The sequence below is a fragment of the Myzus persicae genome, unplaced genomic scaffold, assembly GCF_001856785.1.
Source record: "Myzus persicae strain clone G006 unplaced genomic scaffold, MPER_G0061.0, whole genome shotgun sequence".
NCBI lineage: Eukaryota > Metazoa > Arthropoda > Insecta > Hemiptera > Aphididae > Myzus > Myzus persicae.
The window spans coordinates 53,205-78,152 of record NW_019104241.1 but is presented as its reverse complement, the minus strand read 5'-3'; the positions used below and the strand labels follow the sequence as shown (position 1 = coordinate 78,152).

The following is a 24,948-nucleotide window of genomic DNA, read 5'->3' as shown; positions in this document are numbered from 1 at the left end:
ACAATTAGCATGAAGATAGTTCACCAAATCAATTGTGGATTTAATTGTTACTCTGAGACCTTCAGAAGTCTGTTTAGTTAAAAAATCATCGTCTTTAATTATTTTCTTGATTAAATTCCTCTCCCAGTTGTTGAGAAACTCTAATGCATCCTTTAATACCTTTAAAATTACGAAATTTTTAAATGATGTGTACCTAGTACAAACAACTCTAATTACATGCATTATGTATACATTATTGACTATTAATGATTATAAATAGTCCACTAAATCATAAATACCACTATAGCAGATATCTATAGCCGTGACAATACCAATTACCAGTTATGTGATTATTACTATACATCAATTTTATTTTAAAAAAACCCGGGATTTGAAAAATAATATGACAACTTAATGGTACACCACAAATTCCGCTAAAAGCGCTAGTAATCTAGAGGTTTTTGATAAGAACATAAAACGCCGTTTTCTTCTGCAACACGCTATATGCCGTCGCGCAACCATTCATATCTATAGCCGTGATTTTGCCTGACGACATATTATGATAAGATCGTTTTTCAGTGGTCACCAAATTAAATGACCAGAACACATAGAATTTTCGCCACTAGCGCTTGTGAATTGATGGGTGGCGAAATATAGAAGCAGGATTTACAAGGTACGAGCCGCCACCGCGGTATTTGAGCTTATCGCAATATCGCCACTATCACTACAAGCGCTAGTGGAGAATTTTCCATCTGTTTTTAATAGTGAATAGTGATCCCGGTAAACACTTTTTCATCATTCGTTGGGCAACCATACTATCATAAATCGTACTTGTTATGCTTATACTCGACTTGTGTATAGTAAATATTATCTACTGTAGGTATGTTTATAATTCCGTATTCCACATTTCCGTTAAAAATTAAAATGATTTATAAATGAAAGTATGAAACATTAACAAGTAACAAAGTTATATTTAAGACAGTATTAATGTAAAATTTCATAAGAAAACTTTATTTTAAAACCATGGACCGTGCGAGAAAACCAATTGAAGAATTAATTACAAGTTTCAAGTACCTAAATTTATTTATATCATATCTATCGATAATTGTTGACACTATTTTTGATCTAGATCAAATAGTACTGTTGAAGATGTATTTGATAAACTGGAAGTATGGAGTCGCAATGATGCCCAACAAATTCAACTTGAACATTCAAACGAACACTCACTACGGAAATTGTTGCTTCATTCTGATAATCCAGTAAAATTAAAAGAAAAAGCATTGTGCATTGAGTAAGTCTATATTTTATATAAGTTTATATAATTTAACAATAGTTAGGATGAACATCAAACAGTATTGTTTATTTTTACTGAGAATTAAGTATTAACTAGACTACGATATATTGTTTTCAGTAAAAATAAATTGGCAAGTAAATTTATGGAATTGATTCAAGAAATAAGTGATGATAAAAAATTGAAGGTATTTTTGGAAAAACGGTATAAAGAATATGAGAGAGATGCGAGTTGTTCAGAAGCTATACAATATTATAAAGTTGAAATTGAAGTATGTATTTATATTTAATACACTAATATTATACTACTACATGGAGCCTGAAGGCCTTTATAATGATATTTACTAATAAAAACATTTGACTGATATTTATATGTATACATATATTTAGGTATTATCCATTTAATTTTAAAATGAATTACTCCTTTATTCTAGAAGATTTAAAGTTTTTGTATTAAAAAAATTGTCTAAGTAAACAAATAACAAGGGTAATTATTTATTTTTCCCTATTTTATAAATTTAATCGTACAAATTTTAATTTTAACGTATGTACTCAAAATAACAAAACAGAGGAAGGTATAGGTACCATCTGATAATATTTTAGTACAAAGATAAAATGTTGAAAATACTTAAACCCTTATTCTCAAAATGTCTCTATTCTTGACTGTAAATCTGGGTAACTCGTTCTCATGGTTGTTGAATGGTGAAAACCAACAGATAAAAAAAAAAAAAATAGTAAACTAGCTATTTTATGTTTTGTATTGGCAACCCTAAAAAATGTGTTGGCGACCATCAGATTGAAAATTACAAGTCTAGTCAATATAAAATACCTATTACTTAAAAATTGTTTTCCATAGAAAAGAAATGAATTTCAAAAACAAAGACAAATGAAAAAAGAAATAAAAGAGAAGAAAGTAGTCTTAAAAAAAAGTGTTTGTAAGCAAACTCCACTTTGGAAAAACTTAAGAAAATATCAAGCCCTGGATTACTTTAATATACCCATGACATGTTCCGGTATGATTATTAATTTACTTTTTTCTTATATATTTAATATTTCTTTAATTGTATCATTTTATTTTAGATACAACATATCCAGAAGAACATGACTTAGTTGATGATATTTTGTCTTGTCTTCAAGGCTTCCATACTAAATTTATCAATTCAAACAAACTTGAGACATCACTTACTTTTAATATTAATGAAGCTATAGGTTTGTTAATTAATTGATAACAACTACAGTCTATAGTTGATTTTTAGTTTGAGGAGTACTCTTGTAACACAATTGTAAAAAATGATGGACAAAATTGAATTCTTAATTTAAATTAAATGTTTAGTTATAAATACTATAGATACATAATACACGTTCCCCGATGTAAATTATGTTTTTAATACCGGTTTTATTTTAAAATTCTTATTTAATACTACTAATTAATAATATTATAAATATCTTTCTGAATTTGAATTTAAAGATGTAAAACCAATGCCTGCTCTTTTTTTAAATATTAAATATTTTTAAATTCACTAATACTGAAATAATATTTTTAAATTCACTAATAGGTACTAAAATAATATTTTTAAGGTTAATTAATAAGATTTCAAACAATATTTGTTACTGTATATTAACATAATATTTGTTATACATAATAATGTACTTTTATTTATCCTAGTAAACTGTATTTATTTTTTATAATTTAATTTATTTTGAGATTTATTCTAATTTGCTTAATACTTTGTTTAGATCCACAGTTTAAATGTATAGTGCCAAAAATACTTAGATTAGTATCAGCGTATACCATTATTTGTCGATATAGTGAAGAAAATCGTCAAAGCCATAATGGATATGTTAATCAAGCATTAGCCTGTTATATAAGCAAATTCATTCGTGATTATTTGGTAAGGTTCTTTTTAATGAACATTTTATTAAGTAAACATTATAATTTATAATAATGTTGGTGAATATAATATCACCACCATTTTTTAGTGTTTTTTTTTATATACTAGAGACTTAAAAATATTGAATAGAAATACATTCATTTGTACAATTTTTATTTTTATTTTTTGTAGAACTTTATAATATGTCTCGAAAGCCAACACAAATCTGGAGAACTTGGTTTACAGTCATTATCATTTGCAGCTCAAGCTCATGTTTACAAAATGGAATTTGTAGCCCGTATTGTATCAACAATAACACAAGTCAGTATTTATAAAAGAATAACATATTGGAAATATTTATATTTATTTTAACATTTGCTTGCTAATGTTAGGAAAAGAAGAAAGGGGGTCAGACTTTTTCAGTGTTACATGAAGAAATGACTCAATGTTACGTTGATGAGTCACTGAAAAAACTTTTGGCGGGAATGGTTGAAGTGTCAACTATTCCATTTTTCCAATCTTTAGAAAAATGGATTTTTAAAGGACAAGTATTTGACCCTTGTGATGAGGTATAATTTGCTGTTTTTTTAAATATTATTGATGTGTATTATGAAGTAGTGTTTTTTTTTTTAGTTTATGATTAAATGTGGTAACCTAATATTAAGTGATGACACAGAAAAATATTGGAATAGATGTTATACTGTAAGGAATGAATATGTACCATCTTACTTGGAAAAATTTAAAGAAATTATCTTACGAACTGGAAAATATTTAAACGCACTTCATCACTGTAGTAAGTAATTAATTACTTTACCAACACATTAAAATTAATCATATTTATTTTTGTTTTATCATAGATATTCCCAATAAATCAAATTTGATTTACACATCCACCAATAATGAAAAACTAGTATATTCTATGTGGTGCTCTGATTCAACCAATTATCTCAAAACTATAAATGATGCTTATATGTTTGCAAGTAGTAGTCTGTTAAATGTACTACTGATTGATTATGACCTTATGAACAGATTAAAGTAAATAATTAATTTAAAAATTAATACTGTTATTGAAGAAAAAAAAATTTCAGATCAATTAAACGCTATTTTCTACTAGAACAAGGAGATTTTGTAGTACATTTGTTAGATGTATGTGATGAAGAATTGAAAAAACCAACAGATGATATTGTCTACAACCGATTAGAATCATTGTTAGATATTTGTTTAAGAGTAAATGTTGGATGTGTAGACCAGTACAAAGATGACATAATAATGGAATTAAAAAAAGATCCATTGAGTTTTCAAATATTTCAAATCCTTGCTATTCAAACTGAAAAAGAAAAAGGTAAAATAAAAAGTATTAATTGAATGTTTAAATAATAAATACTATATTAAATAGTTAATTTAGGTTCTAATGGTTACTGTTACAAGTATTATGCTAAGTAAAACCTTAGTTAAATATTTTTTTTTTAATTTTTAGTGTAAAACATCTTATTTATTAATAGTTTTCAAAATTTTAAAAGAATCATTAATTCATATACTAAAATTCTTAACTCCACGAACCCTAAATGAAAAAATTATTTAACATTTTATTCTTTTGTAGAAAAATTGTGCTTACAATATAGCTCTCATTTTTTTAATTTAGTTTTTATTAGTCAAAACTGTATTAAAAAGTAATAAATTTGAAAATGATAAGGTGGAAACCCAAAAAATAATTTATTGTTGGCAAACAATAACAAACATAGGTGTGGCTGTTTAGTGTACATTATATTAGATTAATAATTATTAGGGTTTAGGGATACTACACACCCTAAAAACCTTAATATATGCTCTCTTATAAAAATCACTAAATATAACATTAAAAAAAAATAGTACCTATTGAATTAAACTTTTATGTTAATGTATAAATAATATTTGAAAAATTATTAATTTTAATTTATAATAAAAAAAACTTGTGTATTAACAAATAGTTAATTTTCTTTTCGATTTTTTTTTCTTCTTACATTGAGTTTTAGGGAATCATGCGTGTGGTGTAGCGATAAGTAACAATACGAGTGATGATGACACATACACATTAATTTTAAAATATTTATTTTCTATAAATAAAACCATCATTAGTAATTAAAAAATAAAATATTAATATTATAGTTAAAATTGATTTGTATTTATGTTCTGTATAGATTATACAAACTTTCAACCATCTTCAAATTTATTGGGAATACAATCATTCTGCTTGGGATTATCAACACAATGGCCAGTTTCTTTAATATTTAATGAAACTGTTATCTCAAATTATCAAATCTTGTTCAGGTTGTTATTATTATGCAAAAATGTTGAACGTCAACTACTTAAGTAAGTGAATTATTGATATTTAAGAGGACGTGATACCCAAATGTGTTGTCTCCGTCTTACAAGTGCGTAACATAGCAAATTGTACACTCAGCAGAACACGTGTAGCTCCGTTAATTTAAAAATTAAAGTGAATTGACCTCTTATAAAATCTAAAGGTAAGATTATTATCTAGGCAACCTCATAGGCTTTTTATTATATTTTTATTTTAACGCGAGTTATAAGTATTTTAAGATGTATAAAAAATTTACAATTTTAAAATACTCATTGCTCGCGTTAAAATTAAAATATAATAAAAAACCTATGAGGTTGACTAGATAATAATTTTACCTTTAGATTTTATAAGAGGTCAATTCGCACTAAATTTTAAACTAATGGAGCTACACGTGTTCTGCTGAGCGTAAGATTTGCTATGTTACGCACTTGTAAGATAGAGACAACACATGCAGGTATCACGTCCTCTTAATAGAAAATATTGATGTCTTATTATAGCTTATGCAATTGACTAAGAAATGAAGGTTTTTAAAAATTCTTAGCAAGTTTCTAGTGAAATTTATTTTTAATATTGATTTATAATGAAAAGTTCATTATTCTATTGTTATACTGTGTTACATTGTTCTCAAATTTTTGATTAAATAATAATTTTCCGAATGAGTATAAGGCAATATTTATTGCATGTTTGGTAACAAGTTTAAACTTTTTTTTTCAGTTTTTAATTTATTGTTTAAAGAAAATCAATTAGGAATTGAATGCACTTGTTTTGTATAGTTAATATTTGTTTACAAATTAAATTTACATACTTTCATTATTATTTATTTTTAAAAAATCAGAATTATTTAGGACGAAGAGGGCACTTAGCACATTGTGTAATCTCCTTGAGAAGTGTGCATTATATAATTTTTTAAAGCAATAAACATATACTTTGTATGTTGATATTTTGTTACATATGACTTGTAAAGCATTTGTAACAAATAAAGTTTTAAATATAACAATGTGTTCAATTTCCCTCCAAAGTAATTTCTAAAAATTAAATTGTAATGAAATGTATCCCTAAGAATTTTTAATTTTTTTATGTATATAGCAGAGGTTATAAAATTAATCACCGTAATCTTTAATTTTTTTATTATTGCATGTGCTAGGGTAACAAGTCTTTGTTGTTGCAACCATTAAAGCTAAATTTGTATTAATTAAAATCTTTAAATTGTTATAGAGTATGGCTATGTGATAAACATTTAAAAAAGATGCCTAATTCTTCAGCAATAACTCACAAAAAGGCTTTTAACTTAAGGCAAAACATGTTATTATTTGTTCAAAACCTCGAATATTATATGTTTGAAGAAGTAATTGAGACACAGTGGCAAGCTTTTACATCTGCTATTCAATACAAAGTACTTACATTTCATAAAATTGTTAACATTATAATTAAGTGTTATGTTTATCAAGGTGAAAAATGTTGACGAGCTATTAGATGAACAACAAAAGTTTTTAAACCTTTGTTTAAAAAATTGTATGGTTACCAATCCGGACTTAATGAAAAGTAGCCGATATTTATTAGAGTTATGTACAGAGTTCAGTGATTATATTTTGGTAAGTTAAATTATATTTTGATTATTGTTAACTCAGTCCTATTATATTCTTACTAAGAAACTATTATTTAGAAACTAATTTTGTTAAGTATCTATTTCGGTTCTTTGTAAATGTCTATTTAGTTGCTGCTTTAATAGATTTAGTATTAAGGGCAACTTTACAGTATTATACCATATGTACCTATGTTACATAATATGTATCCACAAGTAACAAAAGCATCCTTTTTCTGTTGTACTGTCACAAACTAAAGTTAATTTGTCTTCATTAAAATATGAGGCTAGACAATACACACGACTGTTTAGTTTTGCAAAACAGTTGCAGAAATAAAGTTTTCTTAATAGCCTGTATGATCCGCACAACATGTTCACAATTAACGTGCATTAGTGTTAATATTTAATCATCAATTATAATTATGGTTTGATGTATTATATAAATTATTAGTACTGTTCTGAATGAGTTTTCACTATTTTCTTTGAAAAGATTAATTGATATTTTGTCAGTTGAAACTATTTATTTATACACTCAAATGTATTTTTAAAATTTACATTTTATTAATTTTAATATTAAGCTAACTAACTTTATAACTCATAAAAAATGTATCCCAGAGCACTACTAATTAAAAAACAATTTTCACATCATTTTCACATGTATTTGTGATTTTTTGTTTTCAACATTGTTTTAATCAAGTCTCTATTAATGTAAATTATAATATTGTTAAATATGTATTTATTATATTCAAGAATCTTATCACTTATAGTTATTTATAAAATTCTTTAACTCTGATAAATTTGTACTAAAATCATCTTTTTTTTATTTATTGTACTTAAACTTAGATTGGTGTTTTATGTTAATCATTAAATGTTGCATTAAACATGTCTAAAAGATTAATTTATACTGTTTCAGTTGACCCAAAGTAATCTTAATGACCTGAAACTGGATTTTGAAAAAAATATACAAATATTAGAAAACAAATTTACAGCTGCAATGATTGACCTCTTAAAATGTATAAGAAAAATGAGTCGTTTAGACAGTGGTAATATTATATACAACTTTTTGTACAGGTAAGAAAATACAATACAAAATTAAACTTATGACAATGCCTATAAAAAAAAGGTTATAACATATAGTTAACAATAATGTACTAACATTAATATGTCCTTGTTATGTATAGGATGGACTTTAATGGAATGTACACTGAGCAAATAAATATGGATGATACAATATTATATACATGAACATTTATTTTTTTTAATATACCTAATGTACATATATTATTTTTTTTACATAAATCACGAGGTCTATCCTCAATAATTATAATACTACTTGTTTAATATAATACTAGTTATATAAATAAAAACAAAAATAATATTAATCTTAGATAGTGAATTTAAGATATTAATGACTGTATCAAATATCTCTATAGAATAATATCGTACTATATTAGTACATATAAATGTATTTACTCTATTCGTTTTTATCTGAAATGTAATATTTTAATTAATTCAAATTAAATGTTAGTCATACTAAATTAACTTACTACTGTATGTTATTGAATTATGATTCATATTATCTTTATTCGATTTTGTATTCAATGTTGAAAAAAATTGTTGTTGAAATAAGTTCTGAAATAATTTATATTTATGGATATTAATGTAGCTTGTCAAAGTTAAGTTCTTAGAAGTGTGCCAATAATAAATCGACTTACATCGGACGTTTGGGAATTAGTTTGTATTAGACCATAATGTGGTACACCATGTTTTCTGCAAAAGTGATCAATTAAAAAAACAAACTCCCTATGTCTAAGAACAATAAGTAATTACTGAAAACTTTCTGAAGTTAACCGTGCACTGGGTTCTTCAGTTTTCACCATATGCTTAAGGAACTCATCCTGGAAACCAATACTCATTTTTGGTATGCCTATTGTTGTACCGTGTGTTGATTTGCCCATTGTACTGTTTGACTAAAAAAATAATGCCCAATTTTTATTTAAACCAATAAAATCACTTTCAACTCTCGCAATTCAACCAATACATACTGTACTATAGGAATTTCTATAAGCTGGATGATGGATGACTCCTAGCGGTGAACTAACCAGCGTGTCAGGTGAATGAGTGGAATAGATTGATTGATGTTTTTTGTAAGTATTATCTTTAGTGGTTCGTGATGAACAAGATAATTGATTCAACACTAACAAGTCTCTAATTACTTCTTGTGCTTCTTTCTCTGCAAGTTCAGCACTGGACGATCGGTGGCTTGATGGAGTTCTAGATGGTGTGTTACGATCGTTGTGCGGCCAATCTGAATATTCATTTTTGATTTCTTGTTTGGCTACGACTGAGGTTGGTGATTTACACTCATCTTTCTGAACACCAAAATATGATAATTTAATATTAAAATAATACTAAGCAAAATGAACCATTATTAACCACATACAATTTTATAGAAATTATTAGTTGTAAATTGTGTAGGTAATGGCGATGTATTGTCCTTTAAAGATTCATTGATAATTTGACTTAACATATCCTTAGCAGTCGACTTTTCGTCAACTTTTATACAGTCTAATTTATTTGACGACGAAATAGAATTGTCATCCTTAATTAACAAATACAAAACAACAATTAATGTTTTAGTTTACTTAACATATGATATGCAATATATGTATGCAAACCAACTTTTGGTTTTGTGCTCGGTCGATCAACAGTAAAAATATTGGTTGATAACTTTTGTTGGTCAAGCATAGGTTTATTATGCAATTCCTGAAGCAATCTTTGCTTTCGCGAAATTGGCTGGTGAGTCATGTGCTTTGGACTAATTTGTAAATCCTGCAAATATGTTCAAAATATTGACCAAACCTAATTTTTTTAAATATACTAAGTCAACTAAGTGGAATTTACCTCAAAATTACTACTCACTTAGGACTAAGATATACATATTCATGATAAAGACAAGTTGTGCATAAAGATAAAATCTATGTCATTGTTACTTGTTGTCTGTTCAATTGTTAATGTGGTGAATTTATTCACAAGTTAGATAAGGTTCTTTAAAATAAATATATGAACAATAGTTATATCATTTCTATTTCTATTTTACTCAGAAGTTAATGCCCATCAGGGGCAACTTCTTACACAATAATTTATAATTACGGGGCAAGTCTGTAATTTTCAAAATAATTAGCAAATGTATCCCCACCTGAAATTCCATCTGTGGGTGCCATATGCAATTTGCAATATTATTTAACACTGCAACCAGGAAATAAGAATATTAAAGGGGTTAGGGAATAATATAACATAAATTCAATAAAACTGCACAACTGAGAGTTATCACAAATAAAAAATTATTTAATATAAAAATAATAGTCCATAATAGAACATATCAGGTGAATTTAAATTATCAATGGAAATATAAATATGGTATAATTATCTAATTCAAACAAATACTAGTCAGAAAACCATTACCGTGGAAATGTTAGATTAAACAATCCGCATCCATATCATTAATATATTATTTTTTAGTTATTAGTCATTAAGCAATGAACAAAAACCATGTGCCATGTCTCAAATGTATAACAAATCTAAGTCAATGTACTATAATATACTTTAATAAAGTATCAGTCAAACCTTACTCTTCGATTTACCTTCATTATAATATTAACTATGGACATTTTATTTAACATTATTGAAAATTTAACTACATTAGTTTTAGTTTATTTATGTGTTTAGTTGAATAGGTTTATTTTCAACCTCTGCAACAATTAAAGGTGGTATATTTCAAGATTTTAAATATATTTGAATTACTTAATTACTTGTTGTCAAAAAGGGCATAATAAAACAGTTACAATAATTTTCCAAAATGATTACAATTTTACTAAGGTATTTTGTTTTAAGTTATCAACTGGATAATATTTAATAATAAGTTAGAGATAGGACCATATGTAATACTGAAGTCAAATGCAACATAATTAATGACACTAGTGCCGGGTAACATTAACAATTACTAAACATTTAATGAATTATTAGTGAGCTTGAGAGCTAATGGTTCTTTAAACATGATTTAGAGGCCCATGATTGGTCTACATTTTTCATGCAACCCGGCAACTAAAAGATGGCAACCATGCACAATATATTGTCTTCTAACCATAAATCAATCAGCCTCATTTAAAGTAGGTAAAATTTCCAATAACTGATTTTATAAAAATATTAATTTTTATCCAATAAATTATATTAAATACACAACATTATTTTATAAATGTGTACAAATTACAATCAAGTTACTTGGTGAAGGGCTGATCCCAGCGGTATAAATTAAGTTAAACTATTGAACTTATTTTTTGAAACTAAAACTTTTCTTGCCTCTATTTAAATTATCTTTAAGGCATTTTTATTTACATTGCCACTAACCTAATCTACACTATTGATGTGCTTTCACTGACAAGGAATTAGTTATCTAGTAATTTTAAAATAACCATGCTAACTAAGCTAACCAAAATACACAAAGTTGTAAGAAAACACTTAGTATTTTTATTTAAATGCAAATTATTTCTTTTAATTTTACTTAATAGACACAATAAATGTTTTGGTCATTTAAGTAACTCAAATTCCTGTGTCACTATTTTCATTACAATCAATAAAATATAATTAGTAATTACAGATAAAATCAAATCCTTCATTTTTACAGTTATGGATTATCAGTACAAAATTATGGTCACCAAAAAACTGTTCAAAAAATATGAATATTAACACAATACAACATATTAATAAAAAACCATTAACAAACACCTTTAAGTGCAAAATCAAGTCAATAAAAAACTGTAAGTTACTATGTGACTAGATATAGCCTGTTACATGCATAAAACAGAATATAATAAATAAGTGTGAAATAAGGAAAATAACTATAGCCAATGTGTACATTAATATATTAATAGTTTTGTAAATTGATCAAAAGCATTCATAAACAAAGGTGTAATACTATTGATTAATTTAAAATGTATAAAATTAATTGTAATTTGAACATATTATTTTATTAAANAATTAATTGTATTTTGAACATATAATTCTTTAAAACAATATAAATAAAAAAAAAAAAAAAAAATAGTAACTTTATTTAAAATAATATTTTTGTTTTGGTGGATAGAAAACTAACATATTCAAACGTTATTCATTCTTACCGTTTTTGAAGGGTTGTTATTATCTTTTGAGGTATTGTTGCAAATTACAGTTACATCTTTTAATTTGCTATATGCAAATGGCATTGCACAGGATTTATTTGGTGATAAATCTAATATATCTCCACTAGGTGCTTCTGTTTTTACAATAACACTGTTGTTCTCAGATTCTTTTTGTTTACAGCCATTAATTGCCGTAGTCGTAATGGTAGCTTGATAAGGACATGTATCATTACTTATAGTACTAATGGCTACTGTGTGAGGAGGACTATAAAATTGCTTTAAAGCAGAAGTTGTAGATGGTGTTGGAGATGGAGTTTGACTAGTAGATTTAGTAGTTGTTCCAGTATTAATGTCGGACATTTTTGAAGATTTTCGCTTATTCCACTTATGCAATTTGTTCATGGCAGAATTAGATACTTTATGTTCAGAAGCTAATTTAATAGCACTTAGCAATTTAATTGGACTATTTTGTAATGGTTGTTTTTTTGGTAATTTAGGCCTGCAAAATTTTTTTTCAAATTATCTTTGGCAATTATATTTTTTTAAACTTAACATTTAATCATTAAATTCAAAACTTAAAGATAAATATGATAAACAGATACAAATATTATATTTACAAAAGTATGAATAAAAAAATAAAACAATACCTGGTATCCTTTTCTTTTACTTTAAGTTCTTTTACAATATTAGCAGATTTCATCCACCCAACTGGCCATAATGGTTTGATTTGATTATTTAAAAACTGTTGTATAAACGTATCTATCGAGTGGGATCTTTTGATTTTGGAATAGGTAGTTTTTCGGATATTAATAATTTCTCGTACTAATGTTCTGAAAAAAAAAATGAAACAATATTGTAGATTAATTGTAAAAGTATAACCCAATTGTTCTTAATATGTATGCATTTGTTTAACATACTAATAAAATCAAAGTTTATAAAAAAAAATTTAAAAATATTGATTAGAACACAAAATATGTCATTTGAAATATCTCTCTGTTACATCCTGTGTACTCTTATTCAGCTACATAGAAATCAATAAGTTCAAGTATGCAAGATACTGCTAGATTCAAAATGATAATCATACATTTATATACTCTATTCCACAAGAGAATAATCACTTAACACACATCTCAAATAATTTGATTGGTGCGTCAAGAACCACGTAATCAAGCTAACATCGAGTACCTAGTTGGTAGGAGATGTGCAGCGCTTACGAGAATCGGTTGATTCTAGTGGAATTGACTATAGATTATTTTTAGGTGTTTAAGATATTGATATAGTAGTGCAACAAAAATTATAATATTATATTATACCTAAATTCTTCATTCCAAGGAAATTTACGACGTGGTCGTTTAGGTCCAGGTTTTGATTTCAATCCATCATTAGAAGTTCCATTAACAGTCCTAGGAAAATTCATAATAAAAACAGCTTTAACATATACATAATTTATGATATATATACATCCATATAAATATTTTAAACACATAGAACAAAAAAATTATGTTTAGTACTCCATAACAAACTCAAAAATATTGTTATTACTTAATATTCCATTTTCAGCTCCATATTTATGACCGTGGCATGTACACAGTAAGTTGAACTCAGAACATACCACTTTTTTAAAAATTAATCAAATACATTTTTTTCGTGGTAATTTTTAGTGATGCAATAAATTTTGTTTGTAATAAATGTATTAATAATGGCAATACTCAATAACAAACAGTTGAGAATAACAATGTTTATTAAAGCTTATTAACTAAATTTTTATGAATGTGGTTCACAATGACTATTTTAGATAATCATATTATTTAATTTTTTTTATTTTAAATAATATATTGTGTAGTGAGGATGTGAAGTGAGGTATTTCATTCATTTTAGGGCGAGGGCTGGATTTTCTCCAAGATTGAAATTACATTTGCTCCAACCACCACATAGTTAACTATTTTTTTGTCCTGCTTCTAAATCTTATCACTATATCGCCACAATAGTAATTGGGTAACTTAACCATCATGATTCATGTAGTTAATTACTTTACCATTTGTACATATTTTACTCTCAATTTTGATTGTTAAACAAAATTCATGTAAGAAACTTATCAGTAATGCATTAACGCAAGAATTTTAATTTTTTAAATATTTGTGTATGGGTCCTGATATATAGAGTTCAATATAGATAATCAGTGACTGACAGAAATCAACAATCAACTGTTCATGCTATTCTAGGTTTTTAGATTCACCAAACTGTTTCATCGATTAGTAGAGTAACCAACCTAACAGATAATATTTGATAAATTAGGCAAAACATATCAATACATCAATTTATATTAATTCAAATTGAAAAGTAACTATTTTGATAGCTATCCCCCGCCGAGAAAAATTAAGTATTCACTATCCACTGAATAGAAAAATATAATTTTCCAACATAATACCAACCAGCATCAAAAATTAATTAATATTTGCGTAGGTGACAAAAACTGTTTTTAAATAAACTTCTTTACTTCTTTAAGAGTATGACATTTGCTTGCCATGCCAATCAAACAATAATATTAAAACTTATGCTTGTTTAAAACTTAAAATATTTAATAGCATTAAAAAAACTTGACATACCTTTGATCTAAAATTTTATTACATTCCAGATCATATTGTTCCATAACTGATGGAAATATTTTTTCAATTGCATTCTTTAACCTAGACATGTAAAATATAATTTTAAAAGTCTATAAATATTCTACTGTTTAAACGTTTTACCTTTCAATTGGTTCAGTAATTTTTTCTTCTTCAAAATCAACCAGCAGATTAACTTGTTTAACAAGCTTTTCTTTGTCACATAACATATGCTCAGCTAATGTTGCATAGACAGGTTGAGCATTAAATGTGATTAATTCTTTTTGATATTCAAGACTAAAACATAATAATAATATATTAAATAATAATATCCAATTTATGAATATTAAAAATATATAATAAAAAATGGTTGTTATTATTTAACTTAAATGCAAATAAAAACATTTTTAATTGAAAAAAATACATAATTTAATGAAAGTATGTACATAGTCATCATATGGATTATGGATAACGTTTTGAGCAATTATCATTTAAGGATGTTATACTCAAATGTTTCAAATATAGAATATTGTACGTTAGAATAGGTAATGTAATTTTTTTTTACATAGTTTAGAAATATACATAACTTGCTTTAAAATTGTAATAAAAAAACACCTGTGACCCTAGATCATATTCTTACGCTTGAAATTTAAAATAGATAAGTTCACTCTAATATTAAAAATAGCAGAATAAAATGTAATTTACTTTGAAAGTAAAAATGACTATGCTGTGTTAGTAACACGTTAATAGCATGATAAATCTCTAATAAACTAACTTTCTATTTAGTATATTATTTAAATATTTATGTTATAAAATGAATTACATATATAATAATTTAATTTAATTATAAAAAAAGTAATTGAAACTACAAAAATAATTAAATATGGTTACTTAATTAAATGTATATCAAAGAAAATCATTTGGAAATGATGATGTTATATAACATAACATTAATAATTTATTAATATATAAATAATTATACTTGTAATTTAAAAATGTAACATGTATAAAAAAATATCATAAGCTGATAATGTGTCATGTTAAAACTGTCAACAATTATGATTCTGTAAATATCTGTAGATAAAGATAGCCTACAAAGCCCACGGATCTTATAATAATAATAAAAAAAAAAAAGTAACAAGTCAGTTTTTAGTGTTATTTTTGTGCAGTGAAGTCATATAACATAATGTAGAATAATGTTTGTGCATTGTTTTTAATTAAATTCAAATAGAAGAACAAAAAAAAAACATAAAAATTGTATCAAAAAAAAAAGTAATTAGTAATTATTTTACTAAAAATAAGTATCAGAAAAAATAATTGAAGTTTACATGGCCCAAGCTATACTCTATATTCAAGTTAAGATTCAACTGCTTGGATGCCTGGGGGATCAGACAGTAAGTGGCGGCTCTGTCTATAAAAGTGTGAGTAAGTACTAAGTATGTACCCTGAAAGGAGTATAGACTGGGTATTTAATATTTATATATAGTCTATATAATTAATATTTTACCATAACATATTTTATCTAGGTTTCAATCTACCTCCCTCTTCAATAGCTAAGTATGTTCATTAAAATTGGTATGTAAAATTTTTATTTTAATGAACAATGCACATTAATTAATAATTAAATTACTATGTTGGATTTAATTTGATATCAATAATTATACAAATAAATAAAATAAAGGTTAAAGAAGAAGTATATATATCATACCTTAAAAGATCTAAGTTTATTTCTTCTGAAAAAATGTTTAAATTATTTTGGATTGCTATTTGAGCTTCAGTCTTAATTGATTCAATAATTTCCACTATTATTTCAGGAAGTTTTTCTGTTGCATTATGAACACCATTGGATACTGGTTTATCAATACTGATTGGGGGATTTATTACAATCTGAGTACTTTTAACAGTATCGTTCTCTGAACTCACTGAAATTGATAACATTTAAATTATTCAATTGTTAAAGTAATCTATATCTAAATTATAATATACTAACATGATACATTTGGAGGTTTTGAACAAGCTGCATGTATCACAGATTCAATTGTATCATTAATAGAACTAACATTATTTTCTGTTGCAGGTGCTTCATCAGAAGATAAAGGTTGAGTATCTTTTGAACAACCTAAATTATAATTTAAAGTTTTTTTATGGTTACTGAACTAATTTTACATATGTTTGGTTACTCTATTTTGACCAATATAATATAACTAATAGTGTTATTAAAAAATTTCACAAAAACACAAGCTAATTTGTTTAAAAAAAATATTTATGGAACTGGAATCTTTCAAAATATAAATAAGCAATCTAATACCAACTAACTAGGTACACGAGGTCTGGCTATTAAATAACGAGACTGCTTATGAAAAATGGTTTTATTTTAAAAATTATTCCACAACCAAATGTTCCCCTTTAGTATACTCTCCTCCCCTCTCCACACACTGTTTCATTCGTTTCTTCCATTGCTTGAAGCAGTGCTGAAAGTCTGTTTTCATAAGACCGTTTAGGAGTTCTGCTGATTTTCGTTTCACCTTTTCTACAGACTGACTCAAACCAGGTTCTTTTTAAGGCAGATATGATCTAGGAAAACAAGTTAAAGTCGCAGGGTGTTCAGTCGTGTGTTCGAGCACGGGAGTACCTCTAGCGGCCAAATAACGTTTCAAGTTTTTGATCAGAAGTCAAATTTTTTGGGACCAACTACGCACAGACTTTCTTCATGTTCAATCTTTTGTGTAACATTTTTCTGACAGGCTCTTTATCGACGTTTACAACCTCAACATTCTTCTGAATGCTCATACGATGAACTTTTCGCACAATTTCATTCATTTGAGCCCTTTTTTGCAGCGTCGAAACAGAGACAAGTCGACTTGGACGTTGGTCATCAACGGTGAACTCTCGACCTTCAGAAAATTGTTTATGCGACTCGAAAACAAGTGCCCGAAATAGGGAATCCTCATCATAGGACTCTATTGACAACTTATAGTACTCAGTTGGAGTTTTTTTTTAGTTTAACGAGAAATGTTACGTTGATCTGTTGCCCATGTTTTTCGTCACACATCATTTTCGGCAAAAGAAAAAAAACACATCCGTCTTTAACCGCTACAGGAAACATACTAATGCACCAACAACAACCTGTTTTTGTACTGGCATAATAGACACTTCCAGCTAATCAGCGCTATATTAGGGTTTTCCCTAACCTCTTCAGGACGCTCTCTGCGCACGCAGTCTCGTTATTTAATAGCCAGACCTCTTATACTAGTTGAAAAATAAACAATAATCAACAGTGAATATAATATTATGATAATGACATGATATAAGGTAACAGGAATATGCTATTTTTAAATATGTATAAGTTACAAAAATTGAAATACTTGGCTTGCACTCTGGTATCAGAACTTTTTTTTCTTGTATCAATGATTTAACAGTACTGATCTTCTTTTTTTTTGGTGGAATAATAGAACTGGCACTATCAGAATCATTTGACTGTTTTCGTTTGACTTTGCCATTCACTGGAAGTGTTGGTGTACAAGGCTTTAAAGATTCTTTTTCATCATCAGAACAAGACGAATCATCAGATGTTTCAGAAGTCTTTATAACATAATAATGCAATATTCAGATAAATTTTAACAATAAATAAATAATAATAGTTGTTTAGAAATACCTTAGTTTCGGTTAGTGAATTTTTTTCTGAATTATTTGAAACAGCAAAAGTTGGCATTTTTTCGTCACTATCTTCTAATACAGTGTTTATAAAATGCTAAAAATGTGAACATAGTTAAACTCTTAAAACATAAGATATTTATTGAATAACATAACAATGACAACAATTTAAAAATGTACCAGCATATAATATATGATATTACACTATACCTTGCGAGGTTGACTAGATTTTATTTCTTCAGAATCTTCAGACACATAAACTTTCTTGAATTCTAAAGAACCAGAATTTACATAATAACCACCATGTTTTGTTTCAACTTCTTTTGGCATGACTTCATCACACTATGATTAAAGATTAATAATATTATTAATAAATAATAATTTACACAAAAAAAAATTATTAGTAAAATGTATATTAATTTATTATAAAAGATTATAAAGAATACTTTCATTCCGTGTAATATATAGGGTATAATTTAGTAAAAACTTTAAATTAATAGCAAAATTATAATCTGAAAGATGTATAATTATTAATTATATTTATTTAATATGCGTTGAATATAATTATTTATATTTTTCCCAACAATTGTGTTTGGTAATAGGTTTACCTAGTATTAAGTTTAGTTATATTAGTAATACTTGATATACATTATACTTACAATTTCAGTATTATCAATGAATGAATCATTTTCATCATAACCAGCAGCAAGTTCAGAATAGTTGTAGAAGGCGGTTTTTTTCTTTTTCTTTTTCTTAACACCACTAACCCCTGCCTGTTAAAAACAAATTAAACAAAATTATGACAAAAAACGAGATGCTATAATTCAATTTTGTGTGATTAAAATAGTATTGCACATTGGAGTATGAAAATAAAATGCATTTTTTCCTAAAAAAAATTCAAATGATAAAAAATGTTGTTTTATAATAACTTCAAACAATATGAAGTGAACTGTTAAAAGAATTATCATGTAATTAGGTAAAGGCAATAAAAGGAATGAATATAGAGCATTTTAAATGAATAAAATAATTTGTAAGACTTTTTTTGATTTAATTGTTCTTTTTTTGAATTTTGAGTGTTACTATATCTGCTATGTATAAAATAGAAATTATTATGAACATAACTAAACTTTACCATAAACCTTATACTAATAGACAAGAACTGTATGTAACAACAGCATTTTGAGTGGCATGCAAACAGTTCACAGTGGTGTAGGCTGTCTTGGCGACAAAATACAGTTATTTATATATCTATGCATCTTACCGTACTATCCTGCACAATCAGACATTGAGTGAATCAATCACCGTCTTAAGTTTCCATGCTCAGTATGCAACACTTCATGACTATTAGTATAAGGTCTATGATCTTTACCTACTGATTAATTTACAGTTACAATTTAAAATTTAATGAAAAATTCAATCACGAAAACCTACATATTTTTGTTCATAATGGTCTGCCAATTGTTTTAAAGATTCATCATTTTCTTCAAGTGCATAAGATTGCTGATCTCTCCTTCGACGTTTTTTCTGTAACAAAATTGTATAATATTTATATTATTTGTAATAAACAAACAAGACATTGTTATCACTTTATTAAACAGGATGATTTATAAGGCATGCTCGCCCTATTTTTATGCTTTAATAATGCATTTATTCAAATTCAGATTTTTGGAATTTTTAAATATATTTGAAGACAATCATTTTGAATACTTGAGATTTCCTTGTACCACTTAAGGGTGATCCTGTGAGAATACAAATTTCTGTCTTCCAAATAAGGACTTACCCCTTTTCCACTTTTAATTATTCAGCAGATATTTTTTTTTGTGCATTTTCATGTATCTAAATCAATTGTTGTACCTATCGGAAACGTCAAGGACGGATAAATAGAATATGAAAGGAATTTAAAAATATAGAATTTATCTAATTTTATTAATATATTATTTCATAATTTGTAAATCTTTAATAGCAAATTAAATTGAACTAGGATGTTCCCATAACAAAATTTAATCCATCAAAAAATAAAAGTAGAGTACCTACTAAATTTAATTTTTTTTTTTTGTAATCCAGTAAATATAAGTATCTGTCTCACATTTAACTTTATAATAACTAGGGCTGGGATTTGTATGTAAATACATATTTTTAGTGAAACACGATAAATTAATTATTGCAAATGATAAATTCGTTTCACGTGATTTACAATAAAATAAGACATATTTTATTTTACATATTTTTACATATTTCGTCATAAATACATATTTTTTACATACTTTGTAAAATTTTCGTTTTTATTTACATACTTCGTAATTTTTGACAAACATCCCGCTTCCTCCAGAGCCAATTATAACAAGGTGGGGGACATGGTTACAAGCCGTAAACTATTATTCCAAATTTTATGATGAAATTAAAAATATAGTATCTATGTTGGATTCTGAACATGCAGCATCAATTTCCAAGGGAAAAGAAATTTGGGATTGAAGACCATTAAATGTATAAGAAACATTCTTTGTGGTATTGCGGATGAAGACACGATGGAGCTCAATCTTTCACCTAGTGAAATAACAGCTATGAAGTATGGACCGATAACATCTTGTGATGTGGAACGCTCCTTTAGTAGGTATAAGTCAGTGTTAAGACCAAATCGCCGTACATTTAATTTTGAAAATTTAAAACAATATATGGTTTGTCATTGTTTCCCTTACAATTGATTAAACATCAATTTATTGTATTTCAATTATGAACATATTTTTTATTTTATACCACATATTTTTTATTTTATACTACATATTTTTTATTTTATACTACATATTTTGGCAATTTTAATTACATATATATGTACATATTTTTGGTTTTTTATTACATATAAATCCCAACCCTAATAATAACTAATACATCTATCAAGATTATGAACAATATTTAATAAACTTTTAAAATAACAGTTGAATATTTACAATAATTTTGAAAGGTGGTAGGTAGCATGTGGCCATTTTTAAACTGGAATTAAGTATGCCCCTGCAACTTGTTTGCCTATACTAAATATTAAATAATAGGTTAGACATTTGCACATAACCAAAAGCAGCAAATACAAAACTATATTGATAGTCCATTCTTTTTTCTGGTGGTTTATGACAAAAATTTGAATCATTAACAAAAGAGAATTTTACTTTTTTTAAATTAAATTTAAATTATCTATGGATCAACAATTTCCCACCATTGGGTACCAAAGTGGATATATTATTACACCCACCTTGCCAACTACTAAATCATTTAATGATTAAATGTTTTTATTTATCACTTAAATGTGTGGCTACACTGATAGATAGTAGAAATGTGCACTAACAAATAACAATATTATGAAAACAGATTATACTAAATGTGTAACAAATAATAATAATATACTTGAATACAATACCAGACCCTGTACTTGATTTATTTGTATTTGGTTATCATACAGTTAATTAATTGTAAATTGTTAAAAAGAAAATAAATGTAGGTATATACCCTATAAAAAGTTTAAAAAGAGAAATATTTAAATTAAAAAAGTATTTTTTTCAAGACATTAGAATGCAAACATAAAAAAAAAAATTAAATGTCAGAAATCTATCCATAAGTATAATAAGTTTTAATTAGTACATTAAGAGAAAAATAATCTAGGACGGTAGTATTTTCAATTATTATTTGTATGTACCTATATTAAGAACAAAGACAATTTATTTAAAAGGCTGACTGTAGGTACCTAGTTTTGTATTTAACAATCTTGGAAGAATTTTTTACACAAGTCATGAAAATCATTAATAATTACTAATGATGATGGCAAATATAAAATGTATAGTAATCTGATGCAGATGTACAGTTTTTAAAATTTTTGAAATTAGTAAAATTCTTCCATTAAACACTTCATAAGTATGTAAAGAAATAACTAGATACGTTTAACAATCATTAATTCACAAAGAGTAACAACATTTTCGGAATATAATAATTCTAGGGGAAAAAAATGAAATTTTGTTAGTCAGCTAAAAATATATGTTATAAAGTTAACATGAACACAATTTGGAAAGGGGCAAGTGGTAATGCCATTATGTCAGGACATTGGGAAACTAAGGTGGGCTAGGTCAATTTATATTGCTTAGATATATTCTACCTAATATTTAAAAAAATATATTCTTAGTAACTAAATGTTTACTAGCAAAAATAGGAAGATTAAAAAAAAAGTTGTAGGAAAATTATAAATTGTAGATACGGATCATAATTTAGGATAACAGTATTTTTTAATCTGATAATTTTATTCTTCAAAAATTTGAAAAAACTAACCCAACAAATATATTTTATATAATAGTAGGTATACTATTCAAATAAGCAAAACATTGTTGTTTATTTGGTGATAAAACGTTCCACATTAATAAATATAACAATAAAACCTACCAAAAAGATAAACATAGGTTGGTACTCAAAAAAAAAAATTAAAATATTAACAATAAATAAAATATTTTAAGACACAGCATTATAATGTGATACTTTGATTTTTACATTTTTCTGGATGCTCAAAATAAAAAAAAATCTAGATATTTTTAGTAAGTCTACGAAATTTCAATTCAATGCTATTGAAAAATAAAAGTACGACCCCGCGGAAAAAAAGAAAAATAATCTCGGAAGTCATTACTTTTGCCAAAAATTAGTTGAAAATGCAACGAGGATTTGAAAACGGCCAGTCACACACAATGAGATGCATACACAGCGCGTGGACACGACACATCGAGTCGTACCGATGAGTACACAACGGGGAAAGTCGGGATGTCGTGGGTATCATCATCGTGAATCGGGAGGACGCGACGACGCCACACTGTTATCGTGGCGATAGCGACAAGACCAGCGGTCATTATTCGTCAACCGCGAATCTACAAGAACGTTTGATTGATAGACCGACGATCTCGACGTTTGCACCTACCTACGGAACCCGTAGATACGACGTGCCATGATTCACAATCATCGTCTGATAATAATGCAATAATAATTGAGTTTACGCTTCGATATTACACGTAGATCGCTCGTTACTGAATATTTGCAATACGTACCTACGCGGGGGATACGCGGGTGTTAGTGCGTGTGTGAGTGCATATATGTGTGTAAAAGGTATATATGCGTGCATTGCTAACATGTATGGTCTCGACTTCGTTGCACTTACCTCTTCGATGAGTAACTTCTGATAATTGAACACCGGATATCTGTTGTCGGTGGGTTCGAACAATTCGGCTTGTACCCGGACGGTGGGCGAGTGCTGAGGATTGGATTTGGTTTCCGATTTTTTTTCAACAGTAAACGTATTTGACATTATAATCAGACAGACGGATGCACAATAATAACAACATCGACGGTCGGCCAACGTTAAGCGGACAGCACATGTTTCACGGACGCGCAAAGCTACCATACATGATCGGCGACAATCACAAACTGAAAACGGGGAATACGGACACGGAGCAACGGTATGAACCGTAACCAGTGACACCAAATGTCCAGTCCGAGTTCTGTGGTCCGACCTACCACTAGACCCCGCGCTTTTGTGATTTTTCAAACCTTTGAGTGAACGATTCTCGTTATATTATAATATATTACGTTATACATTTGTATTTTATGTATATATTCATTAAAACGTATGTACAACGTAGAGTTTTAATAAAATTTTCATAGGCTTCCACAAGATATGGGTCATTCAACCGCTATTTACATGAGTGTTATTATCAATAAATAGTTTAAACTTTAAGCCATGGCCTAATGGTTTAGACACTATGTTGTTGGGTTTTAATGTCATTCAGTATCAAACCATTTGATTTTGAGGAGAGTAAAGTATAGACCATAGATTATTATAGCATTAGCTGAGAGATTTTAATTTCCAAACCTACAACTGGACTGAATTCATGATTTAAATAGGCATAACATTTTGGGAAAAACTAACGTTTACAATAAGTGAACTTAATAAAATAATATATTACAAGACTTACAGAGATAGTGTAATTTGAGTTCCTTAATGTTTAAGCTTAAAGCAATCAACAGGGAATAGATTTATAGTTCATTGATAGATAAGACTTATTAAGATTCAAGTCTTATCTAATTTTGAGGAATTGTTGGTTTACTGTCGGTATCAAGTTCGATCCGTTGGGATGATCATGATTTCAAGGGGTTTTGAAAAATTCAACGAAGGCACGTTAATATTATTTTGATAATATATAGTGATTTGTGGCCCATTTCACGTTGTTGCCTACATCTGAACGTAGCCATTAGGTGTATGGTTTGAAATTGAAACATTCATTAGACTTTATTTTATTAACATTTTAAAATTACTTATTACTGTTCACGGCATCCAAACCCAAATTTCACAAATCTGACATAAGCATTAACTGTCAAATGTTATTAAATAATTATAACCTTAGTCATTGGATAGTCAATCAGCTTTTTTTAACTATAT

The 24,948-nt window shown here is 27.0% G+C and overlaps 2 protein-coding genes across 2 annotated transcripts; one reads left to right on the top strand and one right to left on the bottom strand.

Annotated features, from left to right (window-relative positions):
• Positions 1-764: 764 nt before the first annotated feature.
• Positions 765-8,784, top strand: LOC111040380 (gamma-tubulin complex component 2-like). The gene is made up of 16 exons (XM_022324272.1): positions 765-1,049; positions 1,109-1,270; positions 1,391-1,541; positions 2,126-2,282; positions 2,350-2,478; positions 3,007-3,161; positions 3,333-3,461; positions 3,533-3,709; positions 3,774-3,933; positions 3,998-4,175; positions 4,229-4,482; positions 5,318-5,489; positions 6,697-6,874; positions 6,930-7,073; positions 7,977-8,134; positions 8,245-8,784. The coding sequence occupies exons 1-16, from the start codon at positions 1,003-1,005 to the stop codon at positions 8,306-8,308; spliced, it is 2,415 nt and encodes an 804-aa protein (XP_022179964.1). The 5' UTR covers positions 765-1,002; the 3' UTR covers positions 8,309-8,784.
• Positions 8,238-24,041, bottom strand: LOC111040379 (ubinuclein-2). Its single transcript, XM_022324271.1, has 20 exons — positions 23,671-24,041; positions 19,926-20,018; positions 19,154-19,267; positions 18,705-18,836; positions 18,496-18,591; positions 18,206-18,422; positions 16,831-16,959; positions 16,549-16,762; positions 14,985-15,137; positions 14,844-14,924; positions 13,551-13,640; positions 12,885-13,067; positions 12,238-12,736; positions 9,746-9,895; positions 9,507-9,665; positions 9,109-9,435; positions 8,894-9,033; positions 8,779-8,833; positions 8,611-8,695; positions 8,238-8,551 (listed from the first exon to the last, which is right to left on the bottom strand). The coding sequence occupies exons 1-20, from the start codon at positions 23,911-23,913 to the stop codon at positions 8,538-8,540; spliced, it is 3,174 nt and encodes a 1,057-aa protein (XP_022179963.1). The 5' UTR covers positions 23,914-24,041; the 3' UTR covers positions 8,238-8,537.
• Positions 24,042-24,948: the final 907 nt, after the last annotated feature.

Bases quoted from the DNA above. Each gene is read 5' to 3' on its own strand.
- LOC111040379 (XM_022324271.1), bottom strand. From the start codon at position 23,913: ATGGTAGCTTTGCGCGTCCGTGAAACATGTGCTGTCCGCTTAACGTTG. The intron at 18,837-19,153 runs GTAAGTATAATG...CTTTAATCATAG, and splicing joins TCATTGATAATACTGAAATT to TGTGATGAAGTCATGCCAAA. The intron at 16,763-16,830 runs GTTAGTATATTA...TATCAATTTCAG, and splicing joins AAAACCTCCAAATGTATCAT to TGAGTTCAGAGAACGATACT.
- LOC111040380 (XM_022324272.1), top strand. From the start codon at position 1,003: ATGGACCGTGCGAGAAAACCAATTGAAGAATTAATTACAAGTTTCAA. The intron at 2,479-3,006 runs GTTTGTTAATTA...TACTTTGTTTAG, and splicing joins TAATATTAATGAAGCTATAG to ATCCACAGTTTAAATGTATA. The intron at 7,074-7,976 runs GTAAGTTAAATT...ATACTGTTTCAG, and splicing joins AGTTCAGTGATTATATTTTG to TTGACCCAAAGTAATCTTAA.